The sequence below is a fragment of the Panthera pardus genome, unplaced genomic scaffold (assembly GCF_024362965.1).
Source record: "Panthera pardus isolate Hobbes unplaced genomic scaffold, ASM2436296v1 HiC_scaffold_13, whole genome shotgun sequence".
NCBI classification, from domain to species: domain Eukaryota; kingdom Metazoa; phylum Chordata; class Mammalia; order Carnivora; family Felidae; genus Panthera; species Panthera pardus.
The window spans coordinates 35,552,206-35,572,575 of NW_026526688.1; the positions used below are offsets into that span (position 1 = coordinate 35,552,206).

The following is a 20,370-nucleotide window of genomic DNA, read 5'->3' on the forward strand; positions in this document are numbered from 1 at the left end:
TGAACTGTCAATGATAGAAAACAAGTTTCAGTCAACCATACTAGAGGAAAGGCTGAATTACCTTTCTTTTCTCTACGAAAATGATGTTACCCACTCGGTGTCACATGAAGAGGCAATCATAGACTACGCAGCCAAAAAATGCAGGGAAATGAATACAGAGGTGTGTCAGGCAGACGATTAATAAAAATTTTAGGTTATTCTTGATTTTTTGATTTCATGTTATTTGTCAGCTTTTATAACTTGTAATTTATTATGTTCTTTTCTCTGTCTAAATAAACACTTTCATGCCAATTTTAATATTTTTTAATGTTTTTAAAAGATTTTATTTTTAAGTAATCTCTACATACAGCCTGGGGCCCAAACTCACGACCCTGAGATCAGGAGTCCCACGCTCCACAAACTGAGCCATCTAGGGGCCCCATCCAATTTTGATATTTGTAAATTCATTTTCTTTTTCTTTAAAAGGCATACAAAATCATATAAGCTTCGGGCCCACAAAACACAGATCCACTGTAAGCCCAGCTGAGGGCAGGACTGCCATCCTGAAGGCAGGAGGGTGAAGTGAAGAAATGCGTGGGGAGTGCCAAGACAACCCTTCCCCTCCCCCATGGCACCTGCACGCATGGCATGTGCTCGAGTGACCTCTTCTACTCACTGAGCTCTCGGAACAACTCTGCTGGGCCTTTACTCCCATGGCGAGAGACTGAAAAATTCTCTAGGAAATCTTACCTGCCCGGGAGTACAGATACTGACATCAGGGGCTCCCCACAACACTGCTCAGCCAGGTCACTGCACACAGTACGCAGACAATATCTGAGCGCTCACAGCTTCTGATCAGCTGTCTTGTCTCCAGTCCCGTATGTGAGCAGACACCCAAGATTACCACACTCCCAAGGGGAGTGTTTAGTGTGAAAAATGGAGGCAAAAGCAGAAAACAACTTGAGGGGAAACTGAGACTGAAGGAAGGCAGAAGAAACTTTTTGTAAATCTGTCTATTAAGATCATCAGAGAGAGATGGGGCGCCTGGGTGGCTCAGTCGGTTGAGCGTCCGACTTTGGCTCAGGTCATGATCTCGCGGTCTGTGAGTTCGAACCCCCCGTCAGGCTCTGTGCTGACAGCTCAGAGCCTGGAGCCTGCTTTGGATTCTGTGTCTCCCTCGCTCTCTGCCCCTCCCCCGCTCATGCCCTGTCTCTCTCTGTCTCTCAAAAATAAAGAAACATTAAAAAAGAATTTTTTTAAAGATCATCAGAGAGAGAAGCCATCCATGAAATAAAACAAGATACCATAAAAAAAAAGGACATCCTGAAAAGTAAAAAGACCTCTCAGAAATTAAAAATATGATAGCAGAAATGAAAAACTTTACAAGTATTAGAAGATACGAAATGTTGAAAAATAAAGAAACTGGAGAAGCAACCAAGGTGGGTCAGCACTGGAATTACAAGAATTTCAGAAATAAATGGGGCACCTGGGTGGCTCAGTTGGTTAAGCATCCAAGTTCGGCTCAGATCATGATCTCATTGTTCATGGGTTCCAGCCCCGCACTGGGCTCTGTGCTGACAGCTCGGAGCCTGGAGCCTGCTTCAGATTCTGTTCCTCTCTCTCTCTCTCTGTTCCTCCCATGCTTGCTCTCTCGCTCTCTCCTTCAAAATAAATAAAATTTAAAAATTTTTTAAAAATGAATTTCAGAAATGAGAAACAGAGAAAATGGGGGAAGACACGAGCCACAACAAAGTTTTTTTAAGCCCAGAACGAAAGATTACAAATTGCCAAATTGAAAGAATTTGGTGCGTATCCCAGCACAGTGAGTGCAATTAGACCCACGAGGTACATCACTGTGAAAGTTTATACCACCAGGGACAAACATGATTCAAGAAGCTTGCATGAAGAATGGGTAGGTTGCCTACAAAGGATAGAAATCGGAGTGCTTTAGACTTCACCACAATAGCACTGGGAAATGAGAAGCCAGGGAAGCAAAGTCTGTGAGATTCTGAAAGAAATGAAGTCCAACCTACATTCTATACCCAGTCAGACTAACTGGTGTGAGTCAGAGCAAAGAGGTTTTGGTTATGCAAAGTCTCAAAAGGTGATCTCACACACACTTTTACTCTGCCCAAACGAGGAGTAAACCAGCAAAGAGGAAGACCCGGATTCCAGGTGTCAGAATTCCTATAGGAGGCAGGAGAAGGGCGAGCCTGGGCCTCCAGCTCTACACCAGGGGCCGAGGCGACCCGTCCTGACCGGAGCAGCTTGGAGGCTGCCTCGAACACCGCTTCAAGAAGTGAATACCTGACACGAGTGAATGTATTAAGAGTAAATTTAGACAGTAAATACATAGAAAATTCAGCACGTGAAAGAAAAAATGACAATTTTAGGAGCAAAAGCATGCAGTGTTATTAGTTACGTATTGCTGTGTAACAAATTCCCCCACAACTTAGCGTCTCCAAACAACAGTACCAGTTTCTACAGGTCAGGAATTTGGGAGTGGCCTAGCTGCAAGGCTTGGCTCGGAACTCTGCAGCTTCTGAAGGTTTGGCTGAGGCTGAAAAATCTGCTGGCTGCCACATGCAGGAAGGACAAGAAATCACATTATTCTCCCAACAGTTTACTTATTGATCTGACCAAATCACGTAACTGCATCGAGAAGAAGAGGAGATTCGGATGTGCCTTTGTGTAACGGGTAGAAGCCTGCAAGAGCTTGGTCAGTTGGTTGGTTTCGTTAAATCTTCCCCTTGCAAAAGAAAAAGTCAGCAGCTAGTGCCTAAAACCTAACCAGAGATAGAAATAGACGCATTTTTATTTAGAGATGCCAAAAAACGTGCCAAAAAACCCAGCAGAGTCGAAAAGTGCTTGTCTTGGGCAAGTGAGATTAGGGCAGGGGGAGGGAGGGTAGGACCTCATGTTTCACTTAACAAACCTTGTTGTCCTATTAAACCATGCACACGTGTAACTTTGATAAAAGCAAACTCAGATTAATTGCACAAAAGGGAAAGGCAAACGCTAAGCCAGAAAAAAAATCCTGATAAACAGGCCAAAGGGCTAGTGGTAAAATGTAAACCATTTCAATCTTTTAAAAAATGTAAACTGTCTCAATCTGCCTCCAGGGCAATTTGGCAAATGTATCAAAGCCTTAGACATGTATATATCCTTTGACCCAGCAATTCCAATTCTAAGAACTTATCCTATGTGACTAATCCTTGATGTACACAAAGATTTAGCTATTAGTGTTTTTAATAATAGAAGAAAATTGGAAACAGTTGAAATGATCATTAGTAAGTGATGTGGATCACAAAAATAAAATAGGGATATATAATGAAATACTAGGTAGCTCTTAACAGGGCAGGCTGATGACAACCACATCTTGGCATATAGAAGCCTTTATGATATGTTTAGGTTTTTTAAGTTATATAAATATGCATATGTACACATGTCCATGTATCTACACACAGATTCAGGGTGTTACTGTTTGTGTGTGTGTGTGTGTGTGTTTCCATGTTTTCCAAGTGTTTGACACTGATCAGGTGCTATTTTTGTAGTCAAGGAAAAAAACAAGGGATTTTTTTTTTAGTTTATTTGAAAAATATGGAAAGTGCAAAGAAGAAAACAGTAATCACACTCTTACCACCCAGAATTAACCACTATTAACATTTGGCATATTTGCTTCAGATTTTTTTCTTTCTGCAAACTTTTAAAATATAATTAACACCAAAACATTAGCCTTGGTTATCTTTAGATATGAGACCGTGTGCTGTTTTGGTTTTTTCCTTCTTTTCCTTCCCTTTCTCCCTCTCTCTTTCTCTCTCTCTCTGTCTCTGACTTTGCTGTATTTCCCAAGTTTTCTCTGATGAGTATGTTTTACTTTTTAAATGGGTAAACTTCAATTAATATAAAAGGTAGGCTATTTTTCAATGCCAAATGAAGTCTTAGACATTTAGAAGAAGGTAAGCAAGGTTTTGGACTTGAGAACAGCTTTGATCAAGCTGGGAGAAGGGAAGGCATTCCATGTGGGTGTAATGGCCATGTGTCCCAGTTGCCCTGGACAGTCCAGGTTCTTTACCTGTTGTCTCAAAGACATTATCAGTGACGTTTTTGCACTCAGCCAACATGATACCTGGAACCTATCATTTGTTCAGACGGAGCCGGGTCAGCACAAGCCTCCTTCCTCCCGATAATGCTGCCCTCCTCATTCCTTGCATTTCCAGTCTTTTCAAGAATAGTGAGCCCCTTTGAAATTCCACAGTATTTTAAGGTTAGGTATTTTGATCAGATGATTTTCCTTAGTTCCTTCAAATAAACATAACAAATTCATGGCAAAGAATAGCAGAGAGAAAAGTGGATTGTTTACTCCTGGTTCAGTCGTGAACCAGCAGGATGACCCTGGGCTAGTCACTGGACCTTTCCAGATTGGTTTTCTCATCTACAAAATGAGAGGGTTGAACTGGAACAATTTCTATGGTAACTTGCAATTCTAAAAATACTGTGATTCCAAATTAAGATTTAGAGAGGCTGTGGCACCACAAATAATGGCATCTAAGTTCTTCATTTCTTTATAGCTAGTCTGTAGTACTAGACTCCAAGTTAGAATCATTGTGAAGACCACTCTGAGAATTCTGTAGAATTTCACCCTGCCCCGTGTTCCTGGAACAGAGATTCAGTTTAGAATTCAAGTTTCCATCTCCTCTGTTTTAGAGTTTAAGAAATAGCTCCAGGGGCGCCTGGGCGGCTTGGTCAGTTAAGTGCTGACTTTGGCTCAGGTCACGATCTCACAGTTCATGAGTTCAAGTCCCACGTCAGGCTCTGTGCTGACAGCTCAGAGCCTGGAGCCTGCTCGGGATTCTGTGTCTCCCTCTCTCTCTCTGCCCCTCCCTGCTCACGTTCGTCTCTCTCTCTCCCTCCCTCTCTCTCTCTCTCTCTCAAAAATAAACATTAAAAGAATTTAAAAAAGAAAGAAAGAAAAGAAAGAAAGAAAGAAAGAAAGAAAGAAAGAAAGAAAGAAAGAAAGAAAGAAAAAGCTCCAGAGAGACCGTGATTTGTTCGCATCACAAAACTAGTCAAAGGCAGAGATCAGTTTTCTGATTCCTGGTCCAAAGCTTATTATCCCACAACATGCTTCGTGCAGGCTCAATCTTCTCTCAATGCCACCAGGACCTCATTTGCACTGTCACCAAAATAGTCCTTGAGGGCAGTTGTTCACTGTTCAAAACCATTGTGTCAGTCAACTCCAATCCCTGATTTGGGGAAAAGTAACTGGGGACACGAGGAGGGGACTATGGAGCTCAGCTCCCTTAACCTCTGTTCTTTAGATTTGAGGAGGGGAAAGAGCAATTTCTCCCTTTCTCTTCTTTTCAGTTTCAGAGCTTACCTTTCCCCTGGTAATTATATAGCCACTGATTATTTGTTTACAGAAGCCACGTGAATCAGCCAGCCCCCAAAGGGTTAATGCTCCCAAATTACCGGGCTGGGTTAACAATAAACAGGATGTCCTCCAGAAATTAAATTTAAACCACTGTGACTCAGGCTGGCCCATCCTCTCGACCGGATCGTTGTCTGGGGTTATTATCGGTGGTTAATTATACCATTGGGTTTAGCAACAGTGTTGGTCAGTTTGGGCCAAGAGAAAGCAGGCTTGGGCAGAAGGGGGTGCGGAGGGAAGGGGCGGGTGCAGCGGTGGAAGCTGGAAGCGGGAGGTTTGAAAGGGAGGGACTGCAGCGTCCTGAGCACTGAGAGAAGAGTGGGAGTGGAGTCGTGCCCTGGGGACTCTCCTGCTGACTCCCTGTGCCCTGAGCTGATCCCAGGGGTGCTTCACTCACTGCTACCTTGGGGGCTCTGGGGAGCCTCTTTTTCTCCAGCAGTTGGAATGCACTGTGTTTGCTCCTAGCGGGACCACGCTTCTCAGAATTGTAGAATCAGAATTTTTCATGCCTCAAGGAAGCTTCTGAATTATCCAGTCTAACCCTGTCCTTTCACAGAGTGGGCAATGAATCCCAGGGCAGTCGTTACCTGCCAGGGGGCAGCCCGCTCCTCAGAGCGGGAGACGGTGGGGGGCAGTGGAGGGGGGCCTAGATTTAGAGGCTAGATTCTTGACCCTCCTTCTGTTATGCCAAACTGCCTTCCATTTCCAAGTGGAGAACCTGAGGTGCAGAGGGCAGACCTGGGCTAGATTCAGGTCCCTCTTTGAGTTAGCCACGTTTCACGTTGTCAGTTCTCACCAGAAATAACCCAGCCTGGCTGGGCCTTAATGCCCTGTAGTGTATCCTCTGTCTCCAGCCACGTAACAAGTCCTCTATAGAGAAGTAGCGAAGCACCTAATACAGACGATAAGTGGTTCTCATGGTGTTTTTAAACGCTTGTTTTCAAGGATGATAGCTGCCCCAGCGAGCCTGTAATTCTGACTTTGCAGCTCCTCAGGGCACAGATTTACAATGACTGTCTGTCGTGTGGTATCTCCCCTTCCCTGCCCTCACCTTTGCAACGTGTTTCAACACCTGGCTACTAGTAGGAAAGATGCTCTGGGGCAGAAGGTGGTGCCCAGGACCTCCATCCGACACTGTTCATGGGAAGATCACCCTCCAGAGCCCAGCCTGGCTGCCGACGGCCCTAGATCCACAGGGCATGTGGTTCGAGTGCCAGGAGCAGACCACTGGCTCTCATTACCCTTGAAGTCAAGTGGCCTTGACTTCATCAGTTCTTTTCAGCTACGTCCTTCCCCGTTTCTCCTAAAATCCCTCTTTGTCTCTTTCTCTCCTAGGATTCCTTTCAAGATTGGGCAGCCTAAGAAACAGATTGTCCCTAAAACAGTGAGTAACCCGATTCTTTCATTCTGAGACTCCGTCTGTCTCACATGGTCTTTGCAGAGAACCAGAGGTTTGATTCAGCACATCGTGGGGCTGGGGAAGGCAGAACCCGGGCTGCCTCATTCCCAGCCGTGTCGCTCTGGAACCTCACTTAGACTGGGGCTTGCGGAGGCCTCCTGGCCTGGGACATCTTCCTTCTGCAAATCAGGCTGGCTCGTCCCCATCCTGGGGCAGGTGGAGGAGGTGGGTGACAGGTGGGTGACAGCCCATCTCTGCAGTCTGGCGTGGCACTCTGCACTCTCCTGAGTGGGCTCCTGAAACCTAGGCCCCTGCCAAGGACATGTCCCAGGCCTTTATCTCCAGCCACCTCAGGCTGTGTGAAGACCAGGAAGCTTCTCCAGGAGGCTCCAGGTCCCTTTCTCTCCACTGCCAAAGGAATTCTTAGCCAGGACCCAGAGTCAGGAGGGCATGATTGAATCCTACCTCCTTGAGAACCCACGATTTTTATCTCTATTTTATCTCCAGAATGGGAGAGGAATCACAGATTTTTAGAAAGTTTAGAGCTGGAAGCCCTTACAGATCATCTAGTCCAACCTGATTTTCCTTACGAGAAAACCAAGGCCCACGAAGCCACCATGACTTTCTAAGGTTGTAAAAAACCTAACACTAGGGCAGCTGGGTGGCTCAATCAGTTAAGCATCCAACTCTCAAGCAGAGCTGCTTGAGCTGCTCTCTCCCTCTTCCCCTCCCCCACTCATGAGTGCTCTTAAAACAAAACAAAAAAAAAATTTTTTTTTTTTTAAACCCTAATACCGACAGAGCCAAAATTGGAACCCAAGTCGGAGTCTCTGTTCAATGCACATTCCACTGCTCTATGCTGCCTCACTCAGGCTGTGAAGGTCTGCTGAGGTTTGGGAATTCTAGTAAAGAATGGCCTCTTGAACTCCCTCACCCCCAAATCTAATCAGGCTGTTGGTTTCACCGTGGGAACCCATAACTGTACAGTATCTCTCATTGTGACAGTTCCAGCAACTGTCAGCCTGCTGGAGCCCCTGACGGTTCTCCTTGTCTTAATAACCTCGGCCCTCCTTGGCTCAGAACTCAGGACTACAGGAAAGCTCCTGCTTCATTTTGGCAGGAAGGGAAGTTCAGCACACATCTGACCAATGGCTCAGTCTTTGGAAAATCCAAAGGCAGGCCACTTAAAAGGAAATGGGCTGCGTTTCTCTTTCAAGTGAAGGCAGGCCAAGGACAGACTGAGAGTTTACCTCCCATGCAGAGGCTGACCATCTGTGGAGGCTCTCAGCTGAAGCGCAAAGAATCTGGGCGTGCAAATGTTGGGCTCTAGCCGGCTACAGGAAGTGGGAAGGTGTGGCTTTGTGTCTCCAGAGTTTAATCCAGGGCAGATCTGAAAGGGAAGTGGTTTTGAGAAGGGTCTTTTATTCCCAGCGCTCACTACCAAAAAACAAACAGGCAAACAGAAAACCCTCCCAACACCCTTACCTCTATAGAGATAGCCGTTGTTCTCTACAGAAAAGTATAGGTTAGAATTCAGTTTCTAGCTTCTTTGCCAGTTTGTTGACGGAAAGATCTCTGGGTCTTTTAATCTGAGGAGTGGCAAGGACTCCCCAGAGGAGGGACAAATGGACAATCCCAGCACCTATGGATGGCCCTACAGACAAGCCCACAGATGGGCCCGTGGCTTCCCTCTTCCCCTCCTCACGTCAGTCTTGTTTGGGATGGAACTGCGGTCCTCTGACTTCTGGAATCTGCTCCCCCAGTCAGACTGGGCACCAAGTAGTGATTAAGAAGCCAGATGTGGTAGGTTTCCTGCCTGGATTCCCACTGGCTCCGCCACATGCTGTATGTGACCTTGAGCAAGGCCCTTTACTGTCTCTGAGCGTTGGTTTCCTCCTTCATAAGTGAGGATCTTAGTACCTATGCCACTGATATAGTATGAGTCTTGTGTACATGAGGTCATGTGTATGAACCACTTAACACAGTGTCTAGCACATGATGAGCCCTCAATAAATATTAACTACCTTGTGGGAAGATAGTTGATTTGACTCTTTAGAAACCACCAAGGACTCAGCCTGTTCCAAGCAGCCGGATCCCCTACTACAAGGAAATGGTAGGCCGGGCCTTTGATCTCTCACAAGGAATCAAAGCCGACTTAGGCTTTGGAAGAGAGTTACTTGCTCCCTCAACTCCCCAGAGGCACCGAAGTATAGGGAGCGAGAGCCTGCCTCTTCAATCTCGTTCTCTGCCGCACAAGCCCCTCCAGGCCCCCATCATAGGCCGAGCCCGGGCAGCCGTCTCAGCGCCTCCGGCAGCTGCCCCCAGACAGTGGTGACGCGCTACCGTTCTTGCCCAGGCACCGTCAGAGGCGCAGATGTGGCTGCCTGCTGCCTGGAAGTCATGGCGCCCCCGTCATGGGAAGAAACGCTCACGTTATCTTCAGGGAGTTTCAGGAGGTTTTTGGCTCAAGGTACCCAACTGTCAGACACAAAGAAAGCATTATGTGTTTGCTCTCACTGTTCTTCTGCACCCAGGTTATTAACACGAGTTCCATTGTTGTCAAGGCTCTGGCGAGGGAATGGCATGTTCTCTGCAGGGGCTGGCCACTGGATGGAGGTGGAGGGACAAAAGCTTGCCCACCTCCCAGTCCGAACTCTCCGCACCCTCTGCTTACACCCCTCCTGCCCCACCACTCCCATAAGGAAGCCGGAGCATCTTGGCATGGCAAAAAGCAGCCGCTTCCCCGTCCATAACCTTCGAGGAGGGAAGAGCTCTTGGAACCCTGGGTCTCGCACACGAAGGAAAGCACACTCTTAGACTCCGAGCTAGGCAGGCATGCCACAGCGTCAGGGCAGGGGAGCATCCTGCCACACGGAGCCCCCACTTGAGGACAATCTCCACTTGCAAAGTGGAGAGCCTCTCAGCCTCACTTGATCATGTGGTAACACATGATCCACCAAAGGGAGGCTGCTTTCCGCCCCTAGCACCCCTCCAAGAGGGGGCTTCCGAGATCACCCAGTGTGCCCTCTGCCTCAGCCAGCTCTGATCCGACACGGCTTAGCTCCGGGGCTAGAGCCGGAGCCCTGCCTGCCGGTCTCCTTCACTTCACCCCGAGTGTCCGTTTGGGTGAGACCTCAGCCCACTCATTCATTTAACGAATACGGACTCCTGCTCCATGCCAGCCTGACCCTAGGCACGGGGGGTAGAGCGCTGAGCAGCACAGTCTCACCCCTCCACCTTGAGCCTTTGCAAATGCCCAGAGCAGCGGGCCGTCTGGTGCTCATTCCCCCTTCGCTAACCTCGCCGCCCGGCCTGGCCCGCCCTGACCCGCTGACAGCCGTGCACATGTGTTTGCACTTGCATTGTTGACTGGGGGCTAATCGCCTTTTTGGCAAAAGCATCAAGCATTCAGAGATGTTCAGATCTTCCGTGTTTGGCTGTTTCCCTCAAAATGGAGATACCTTGCACTAGGACTCCAGTGTGTCTCCTTATTCCCTTATCCATTATCCGAGGGGCCAGAATCCTGGTGGTGTTGCCTCGGATCTTTCCCCAAGGGAGGAGAGCGATCTTGAGAGCAACCCACACCTAGCTGCCAGAGACAGAAGGGGGACACGTTCATGAACATCTCAGGCTCTCACGTGGCCGTGAGCAGCAGCAGAAGGATCGAGCTCCACCCCGACATACTTCTCAGCTGCAGGGGTAAGACCTCAAGCGGCTCCCCAACCAGAATGTTCCAGCCCAATTGGAAACCCGCAGTCGCTCGCTCTCTGTGCAAGTCCAAGCATTCCCAGCCAGGGGGACCAGGTGCTCTCTGACATCCCACACACGCACCGGCACACTTGGGGATTGCAAAAGAGAGCGCCAGGAGCCAAGGCTGGAGCTCTCTGCGCCCGCCTCCCTCTGGGAGCACCCACTGCATGTTCTTCATCTTTAGAAAAGCTGGACTCTGACCAGGACATCCTTGACTTCGTCTTTTTGGAAAAGAATACTTTTAATATGTAAAGACTCTGCTCAGCCGTCACATCCTACAAAATAAGAGGGGTGATATGTCCAGTTAAGGGAGGCCCAGGTGTAACCCCCAGGCACAGGATTCTGGCTTAGCCCAATCAGCGTTCATCCCAGCTATCAACTGACCCCGTGCCTTGCCAAAGGGCCACAGACCAGCCTGCACCCCCAGACTTCTCTGGGCACCCCCAGCACCCCAGTGCATGGGAGAAGAACAAGGAAACCCTATCCACAGGCCAGGCACCGAGCTCTGTGCTCTACACAGACTGTTCGGTGATCCTCTAAACAAGCCAACAAGACGGACACTGCTACCCCATTTCCTTGGCAGCCATTGAAAATCTTCCCAGGGGAAGGCCGAATGGAGTTATCCCATTCCTCTAGAAAAGTACGTGAGACTCAAAATGTTAGGTAGTATTTTTAATACTGCACAGCTGGTATCAGAGTCCATCTGTCATCCGTCTCTGCTCATTCCTGTCTACCACCTTCCTCGATGGTGTTGGTGGAGAAAGGGCTGGACCGTCCCAGCGCGGGCTTGCTGGGCCCGGGCGAGGCCTCGCTACCCCAGAACAAATCTCCCGCCTGCATCGCACCAGACACTCTTCCGGCCTTTGGCTGAGACTTTGGTTCCTGCCCAGCTACACATCCCCTGGGACAGGTAGCACTTTAAGCTTTTTTCAGGAACATACGCTTTAGTGGGAGCGAAGTTTGAGCTTCCTCTTAAGAGCAGCTTTTGATGGATCATAGGAAGGTGATGATGAAAACATTGCATTCCTGGATGGAAAAACAGGGGGTCTGTTGAAAAGAGGGCAAAGACTGTAGGGTGGGGGAAACCGATGGTGAATTTTACTTCACGACTTTGTGTCAGACCCCAGGTGCTGGGGTCAGAAAGTAAAAGGAAAGACCCTGTGTTCCTGCTTCTAAATTTTACATTTCAGTTGAGGAACGTGAGGTGTGTCCATGCAAGGGCGACATGTGGTTGTGCCCCGGGACCTTAGCTAAGTAGGTTCTCCATGCCATTCTCTAGCCCCCGTCCTCCACGGGGCTGTCCATGGTTTAGGTTAGAGGTGTATTTGTTTTATCTCCCCTGCCAGGACCCACATCTGTTTATTCACCAGAGCATCTCTCTCACCTGACAGATTGCGTTGCACTTAATAGGTGCTCAATAAATGTTTGTGAGGTTATTAAATGTCATTTTAAAAAGGGGGCCGGTGCTGAACTAGGAGTCTGAATTCTAGCCTTGGTTTGCCTCTGACTAGCCCTGCGTCCTTATTAAATCACTCCCCGTCTCTGGGCTTCGTCCTCTGTGTTTATAACATGAAATAGTCGGCCTGAATAATGTTTTGCTGTTCTGTGACTGTGTTGAGTTTACCTAAATGCACATGAGTGTGGGGTCCGTGGGCTTTCAGAATGCTCCTTCATGGGGCACTGTGACGGAAGGGTGCGCTGGCAAAGAACAATGGGGCCTTGACACTTTCCACAGCTTTGGGCTCTGTGACCTTCAGCCTGCTGTGAGAGTGAGGACCAGGGTTTAGGGCTCTCACTGGAAGGCATCTCGGGGAGCAGCCAACAAGGCACCTTTCTTGGGTCGTGGCTTTAATTCATCAGCAAATACCTTTTCCCCTTTTTGGTAGAATGCTTGTTAAGAGCACAGGCCTTGGAGCCAGGCTGCCTATGTCCAGATCCTAGCCCTGCCACTCACTAGTCGTGTGAGCTAGTGCAGCATACGTCCCCTCTGTCCTAGGGAGCTCCTTGGTGCAGTGAGGGCCACAAGTACACCTGCCTCTGCAGTTGTGGGGGAGAAGCCGTTCACAGAAGCATGCGGCGAGCACCCCGTGAATGTTAGCTGCTCTTAATTGAGCGCCTCAGCCCAGAGGCTCAGCACGCCGGCCAGGGAGCTCTTGCTGCCTCTGCAGAAGGGAACCAGGACAGGCCTCGGTCCCCTCCTCTTGGCTCTCAGGTGTCATATCCCTCACAGGCCACTCTCCTGAGAGGCCATTGCCAGGGCCCTGTTTGACGGATGGAGAAATTCAGGCACTGGACGTGCAAGTGACTTTCTTGACTTCACCTGACATGCAGGTGGCAGAATTGGGATCAGGACTTACACCCATCTGATGTCAGTCTTGCTGGCATCGGGGAAATCTGGTTACTTATCAAGAATTTTAAGAGAGCCTTGCCGGTCAGTAGCAATAGTATTTGTGCTCGGTACATTCCAGCACACAGAATGCGCAGACAGGACATTTCTTGGTCCACCCTGAACCTCACAGTTGGTAAGCCCTGTGAGGAAACCAGGGCCAGGAGTAGGAGGGGACCCGCCTGCTTCCCCCCCTGCGAGTCTCAGTCACATTCACATTCCAAGCACCTCACCTGCCTCGCGATGGGAGGGTGAGGAGAGAGGGAACGCAGCCCAGCGCCTGGCTCCCTGTGGTAGAGGAACAGAGCCACAATCCGCTGCTACTTGCCTGGCTGGCCCATCTGGGAGGGGAGTCTTGTGCCCTAAATCAAACACTTAATTAATTTGGGAACACAGGGATACTGTGTCGTTAACGATCTGCTGGAGCTTGTATGAACTGGACCGTGTTGTTTTCTGCAGCTGGGGGGAGGGTGGAGAGGGAGTTTCAGTAGGCTGGCAGATTTTTTCCAGCGTGTTGTCATTTCTCCGATGATTGAGTTGTCTCTTTGGTTACAGGTGGAGAGAGATTTTGAAAGGGAGTATGGAAAACTCCAGCAGTGAGTGTCAAAGCCCAGAAGGATGGAGGCTGGGGGGAGTGGGGGGGGGCGAGGGGGGGAAGGGCAGGAGCCTTCCACCAGGTCTCAGTTCTCGCACTGCCCCTTCCGGCACCTCCATCAGTGGGCCGCTCAGCTGTCCGGGGGAGCAGAGGGCAGCTCAGTTCACAGCCTGCCAGAAATTCTCCCCCAGCTGATGGCTATGTGACAGTCGTTAACTCATAGCCTTTGGGTGCTTGGCCTCATGCAGAGCCAGTAGCAGCCCTTCAGTTGGTGGGAAAACTCCCCATGGAGCAGGGGCCCCCTCTCCTGGCAGGCCTTCCAGGGCATCAGGCTGGGCTTCACTCAGGTAGATGGGAAGGAAGGGGGCTGAAGCAAGCTGACGATGCCAGGTGCCTAAGCCTGTGCCCCTGCCTTGCAGGCTGGAGGAGCAGACCAGGAGGCTGCAGAAGGACATGAAGAAGGGCACCGATGCTGATCTGGGTAGGTGGCATAGCCCAGAGCTGGGCCGGGCCTGGCCGGGTCACGGGTGGACCTCTGCCCCTCCGTCACGTCAGGGCTGGCTCCTGTGGTCTGTGCACAGATGCTCATGTCACCGCTCATCCAGAGGACATGGATGGGTCTGAACACGACTGTCCCTGGCATCTCCAGACTACGTGTGCAGCGAGCCAAGGGTCTGATTACGGAGCCCATCTGTTATTTGTTTTGTGGATAGTTCCAGGTTCCCTGGGTGGCATCTTTATCGTTCGCCACTGCCTTTCCAGTACAGGAGAAGCTGTGACCTATTGCTTCCTTTCTTTGGTACTTCTCCAGATAGACTGCACTGTCAGAGCACAGATGAAGGGAAGGTTGCGTTTTCAGAGTGGGCAGCTTTGGAAGCTGTGGAACGTCAGGGATCCATGAAGTGGAGAGCATGGTTTTCCCCACAAGAAATCAAAATAAATGGGCGACCCCTGGGGCCCAGGGTTCCTGGCCTCTTCCGCCCCCAGTCAGAACTAGAATCTGGGCAGAGAAAGCCCTCCTGAAGCAGTCACAGTCAGTGCATCAGGGTCACCGGAAGGCCCGCCACGAGGCAGATTGTCCAGCCCACCCCCAGGCAGTGCTGAGGCAGCTGGCCCGGGGACCTCATTTTGAGAACCACTGCCCCAGACAATTGAGGGAAATCAACTGCCTGGACAAGATCTAAAATCCCATTCTGTGTTCCCAAACAAGATCATCTGTGCACCGCCAGTCCCTGTTAGGTCTTTGTCAACCCTTATATTTTGAGGTGGCATCAGGGTTCCAGAGACCCACGTGGAGTTGGAGACCCACATTCTCTTTAAGGTTCAAAGACCACCAGCCTCCCAATTGGTGCTGGGCTGGCCACACCCTCCCAGTCCCTGAGAATGGAGGCTCTATGGCCCTGCCCTGCGGCACTCACTCACTCACATAGGCCAGTGAGGACTCCCAGTGGGATTCCACACTGTTAATTGACTTCAGATGGTTCTAACAAAGACAGAGGCAGAGGCCTGAAGTGTGAGGCTTTAGGAAAGAAAAGGAAAATTGGGAAGGAAGTCTCCCCTGCCCTACCTTTTCAGGATTTTTGTCCTCAAATATTAAAAAGTAGTGGAAGAAATTTTTCAAAAACGTTTCCAGTTTTGTCCCAAGTTTCTATCCTTTAATTATACTGTGTGTGACCATTTCATGATCCAGTCCAGTTACACATGATGTTTGCTCCTAAGCCTACAAAGTCACTGCACAGATTTGAAAGAGGGTTCTTAGCTCCACTGCCTCAACATTTCTGGGAAGTATATATTTCCAGGCTTCTCCCATACGGTGCCTGTTTGCTGGGTGACTGCAGCAGGCTACCAGATTAGAGGGAGGCCCAGGACAGGGCGCTGTGTGAGCCAGTCATCCACTGTGGGCTTCTCTGCTGGCATGTGGAGGAACCTGAGTGGAGAGGGACCTGCTAGGTTTCCGTTTCTCCCACCGGAAACAGAGAAGTAGGCCCTTGGGGCCAAGGAGTAGGCGCGTGGGGCCAACGCGCTCCTCACATGGCAAGGCAGGGGCACATCTCTGGTTAACTGGAGTGGACCTCATTTCATTGATTCAAAGACATTGTTTCGCTTTTAACATCTCAGAAATCAACACACCGTAACATAATTTGCAGCATAGTTTTTCTTTCTCAATGGCTATACATTAATGGTGTGTTACCATCTTAAATTCAGTGGCATAAAGTAGTGAGGAATACATTCAAAAACGTTTCTCCTGAAACCCTTAAACTGGTACAGACACTATGGAGCAAGCATGCCCCTTCTCCAGTCTCTCTGCCTGCCCCTCTAGAATTTTTTTGTTGGTTTGTTTGCAAATAATGGAGACCCGAAAACTTGTATGGGACTGAGAACCCCAAAGCTGCCAATAGATCTCCATCCTGCCTTGGAGCTGCCCTCTGATTTCCAGGCTCCCCATATCCCCATATCCTCTGTCAAACATGGTGTAGAAACTTGTGAACAAGACTACAGCAGGGCAGTGGCCTCCATCTGTGGGGAAATGGTACCACAGAAGACCTTTAACAACATAAGCAGATACCCCAGCAGAGCCTTGTGGGGCCTGCCCACAGCTGTCTCCAGACGGATCACCAGGAGAGGAGTGGGCGGCGAGGCGGGTGCCCAGGGTCTAGTCCTGGCTCAGCACTTACAGCTGTTTGACCTTGAGGGAGTTATAACCTCTTTGGAGCCTCACCCTCCTCATCTGTAAAACGGGGCCAAAATACACTACCTGAAATGTCTCCTGCGTTGTATGAGCCCTGGATAAAACAGTGGGGGCACGGGAACCCTGCAGAGGCAGGATGGAAACCTGTCAGCAGCTTTGGAGTTTTTGGTCTAAAGTACAAGTCTCTCAGTCTCCACTACGTGCAAACAAAAGTCTACAGGGGCAGGAAGAGACTGGGAAGGGGCCGTGCTTGCTCGGTAGGGTCTGTACCAGCTCCAGAGGCTCAGGGGAAAACAAGTTTCTGAGTGTATGTCATTGAAACCAAGGGTTGCCTGGCCACACCAAATCTGGCCTCATTTTGTCAATAAAGGGGCATTGGAACAAAGCCACACCCATTCTTTAGGTACTGTCTGTGGCAGAGTTGAGTAGTTGCAGCAGAAACCATGCAGCCCACACAGCCTGCCATCTTGATTTCTAGCCTTTATGGTATGTTTGCCAGCCCTGGTGGGGCACACTCTTACTCTCGTCCGTGAGAGGTTCCCAAACCAAGCTTCATGCCCAAACCACCTGGAGAGTTTTTTAAGATACATGTTTCTGGATTACAGACTTACTGAGATAGACTCTTTAGAGCTAGAAAATAGGTATTTTTTACAGCTTCCCGCCCAAAGGATCCTGTTAAAACCCAGAGTTTGGGAAATGAAGTCATTGCCAAAGGTAAAGGTGCTCCGAAGAACTACCCAGAGCAGCCTCAGATGGTCAGGAGCAAACACCATCCAGTAAGGACCGCTGACTTTCGGCTTGTGGTACTCTGTAGCTTTTCTGGCCTATGGCCGGGATGGCGGTCAGGGTATGGCCGCTGGACTGAGGAAGGACAGGGTCCTAAGGACAAGACCTTGAAGCCTGTCCCTTCATAGGTTCACCGAGCTTTGACTTCTTACAGCCTTATCCAAATCTGCTGTGAAGATATCCTTGGACTTGCTCTCCAATCCCCTCTGCGAGCAAGACCAGGACTTCCTGAACATGGTGACAGCCCTGGACACAGCCATGAAGCGAATGGACGCCTTCAACCAGGAGAAGGTAGCTGGGGTCTTGCTCTCCCCCTTCCCGTGGCTTCTGCCTGGGTGGAGCGCCTGTGCAGAGTCCTCCCAGGGCTCGGTCTTCCGACGCCCTCAGTGCTCTGACGCCCGTGTGTCACGAGCCCCGTGAGCTCGTTCCTGGACCTGCTTCGGCACCCTGTGCTGCCCGTGACTCCCACGGAGCTCGTATCGCTCACTGTGAGACCCCGAGGGAGGCAGGGCAGCTCTGCTCACCCGGAGCCCCTCACACATTCTGTAGCTGCCCACCCAGCCTGCCCCCTGAGCACGGCTGTCAGCAGCCTGCAGACGGTGCTGGCGGGAGGAGAACAGACCTGGAACAAGAACAGTACTCCCTGGTGCCCTCGACGTCCTGGCCATCATCGTCCTCTCTGCCTCGCTCCAGCTGCGGAGTCAGGGGTGCCCCCCACCCCATCTCGTCCCCACCCAGGGCTCTCAGGACAGCCCTGACTGTCCCCTTTCTCAGGAACGTAGATCCTCCCCTTTTAGGAAGAGTCCGGCTTCCCCTTGGTCTTGATTCATTGGGTCTTTCTTTCAACAGGTGAACCAGATCCAAAAGACCGTGATTGAACCCTTAAAAAAGTGAGTAGTGGTCATCTGGGGACCACAGGCCTGAGGGAACTAGGCTGGGGGCGCTTATTGGAAAGGCAGGTCAACTGGCCGACTGGGGACCGAATATCATTTCCAGCAGCCTAGAACCCCAGACTCCCAGGGAGCTGACCAGAAACTCAACAGGGACGCTGGCGATGTGATCTGTGGCCCCAGAGCACCCGCCCTGCCCAGTGCACTCAGTGACTTGTGGTCTGCCCCAGCAGACAGCCTCTAGTCAGTGGTCACTTTGCCATCTTTCCCGTTGTTCCCGACTGAGAGCCAGAGGTCTCAGAGCTTGCTGAATGAAGCGAGCAGAGCGCTTGGCCAGCCCTCAGCGGGGATGAGCAAGGCCTTTCATCTCCCCGCCGCACCGGGAGAGCAGCTGCCTGCGGCGCCCGGCTTCGGAGATGTGGGGGTGGCTGCACATGGGGAAGGGCGCAGCAGCAGGGTCCTGCCTGGGAAGGTCCCCAAACTCGTGACCCGACAGGGTCAGAAATTCTTCTGCGAGGCTCATCTTCTCTCAGGCAGGCTCTGGGCAGCGATCAGACAGGCCTATCCCCCGGTCCCCTGAGGTGGTGGGCTGGTGGGGGGGGGGGGGGGGGCGGGGGGGGCGGGGACAGGCAGGAGCATTGCCTTGAAGCTCCAGATCACTTCTTCTGCCCCCCTAGCCTCTCCCAAACTGACTCTGACCTAGAAAGGCTCCCGCTCCAGCCCGGCAGCTGCACTTTATTACCTCTTCTGTGGTGGTCCCTGGCAGCTGCCTCACCAGGCCTGGGTAATGAGGCTCTGCTAATTACCATTAGGCCTGGATCGGGGCCCGGAGGGAGATGAAGAGAGCAGGTTTTGGTCCTCTAGCCCCTGGCTTTGAGGTTACTGAGCTCTTCACTCCCTGTTCAGGTCCAAGGGGTGGGGTTAGGGAAAGCTCTTTCTGAGCCAGGCTGTCTGGAGGCTTGGCCCACCCTCCTTCCCTGGGCCCCTTCCCCTACCCCCTGCTCGGGCCCAGGTTGCAGGGCCACACGAGGAACTGGGTGCCGAGGAGGCTGGTGGCTCAGGAGGGAGGTGGCAGCAGGGGCTCCGTGGCTGGTGGCTTTCTGACCGGGTCCCCAGGACCGAGCGTTCGCAGTTGGGTGGGAAGGACCACGGGCAGAGCAGACCCTGCCCCTGGCGTTCCAGGAGCTGCCACAGAGACACCCATGGCTGGCAGAGCTAGGCAGGGGACACCAGCTCAGAGAGCTAGGGGACTGACTCCAACCTCGATTTCACAACCAAGGAGGCGGCCTTGAAATCTGATGCCTGGCTTCTAGAGCCAAATGGAGAGAAATCCCGGCTGCTTCCCACCGCCCCAGCAGCCCACCACCTGCCAGGAAGGTGGGTGAGTGGCACAGGAGGCGGGCACCATCTCCGCAGCAGATCCGCTGACCTCTGCCTGAGCCCCCCGGGCCTGCCTGCCTACCCGGCCGGCTTCTCCATCCCGTAACCGACATGCGATCTCCCCCAACCACATAAAACCGGCACTGCCTGTTGCCGCCTCTTGCCAGGAGAGAAGCTCCCAGGGACCCCAGTACCGGAAACAGGAAACTGCAGCTTTCCTGTCCTCTGATGAAGAACATCACCACATGGCCACCCTGCCGCCCCCAGCCTCCCCCCAGGGGGCTCGGCCTCTAATCCCCCAGTCTCTGGGCTGTGTTCACATGGTCGGATGGGGATGCTTTCAATTTCCCTTTCCTGGTGGGTGGAAGATCCCGGCTGTGTGGGCACAGATTGAGGAATGGCAGGCATTCCCCACCAGGGCCGGCTGCTCCCAGCCTACCTCCCAGCCGGCCTCTTTCTCCCTCCCCCTTTCCCTCCTCCCTCTCACTGCCTCCTCACCCCACTGCTTACCCAGGGGAGGCAGTTTGGTTGAACCTTAGGACAGTCACCTGGGCAGAGCTTCAGCGAGGGTGTGGTGTAGGCCCAGCCCTGTTCTGCTTTCTCTGGAGGGCGGACACAACACAGATTTTAGGAGCTTGTGACCCAGTGTTGAAGCCATGATGGCGCTCTCAGGAAGAAAGACCAGGATGGTCCATAAATGCCGAGGGGGCGCTTTGCAGCGGAGTGGGGAAAGTGCTGGGCGGGCAGTCCCAGCTGGCCCCCAGCCAGCCCATGACCCTGGCCAGCGCCCTGCTCCTCCAAATCTGTTTCCCCATCTGTGGAAGGGGAGGCCTGAACCCAACCCCTGCAATGGCATTTAGTTGTCGTTTCTGTGCCTTTGATCCCAGCCCTGGGAATCAACCCCAGCTGACAACTGAGGGCGAGCAAAGAGACGAGTGCTCTGGGGTCAGAGGGCATCCGGAACTGCTCAGCCACCAGCATGGTGGTCGTCCCGCCTGGCACCCACAGAATGCATCCCTGGTGCTGCCCTCTTTCCTAATAGGAGGAAACCCTCCACCTGTTGCTTCCTGCCCCATTCTTGTCCG

General features: G+C 51.3%; 1 protein-coding gene across 1 annotated transcript in view; it reads left to right on the plus strand.

Annotated features, from left to right (window-relative positions):
• BIN3 (bridging integrator 3) overlaps positions 1-20,370 on the plus strand; it is a 42,548-nt gene that overhangs the window by 16,148 nt on the left and 6,030 nt on the right. Inside the window, exons 2-6 of the mRNA XM_019466966.2 lie at positions 6,746-6,794; positions 13,501-13,541; positions 13,960-14,021; positions 17,170-17,306; positions 17,865-17,905. Coding sequence (XP_019322511.1) covers positions 6,746-6,794; positions 13,501-13,541; positions 13,960-14,021; positions 17,170-17,306; positions 17,865-17,905 — 330 coding nt within the window. The remainder of the gene's footprint in view (positions 1-6,745; positions 6,795-13,500; positions 13,542-13,959; positions 14,022-17,169; positions 17,307-17,864; positions 17,906-20,370) is intronic.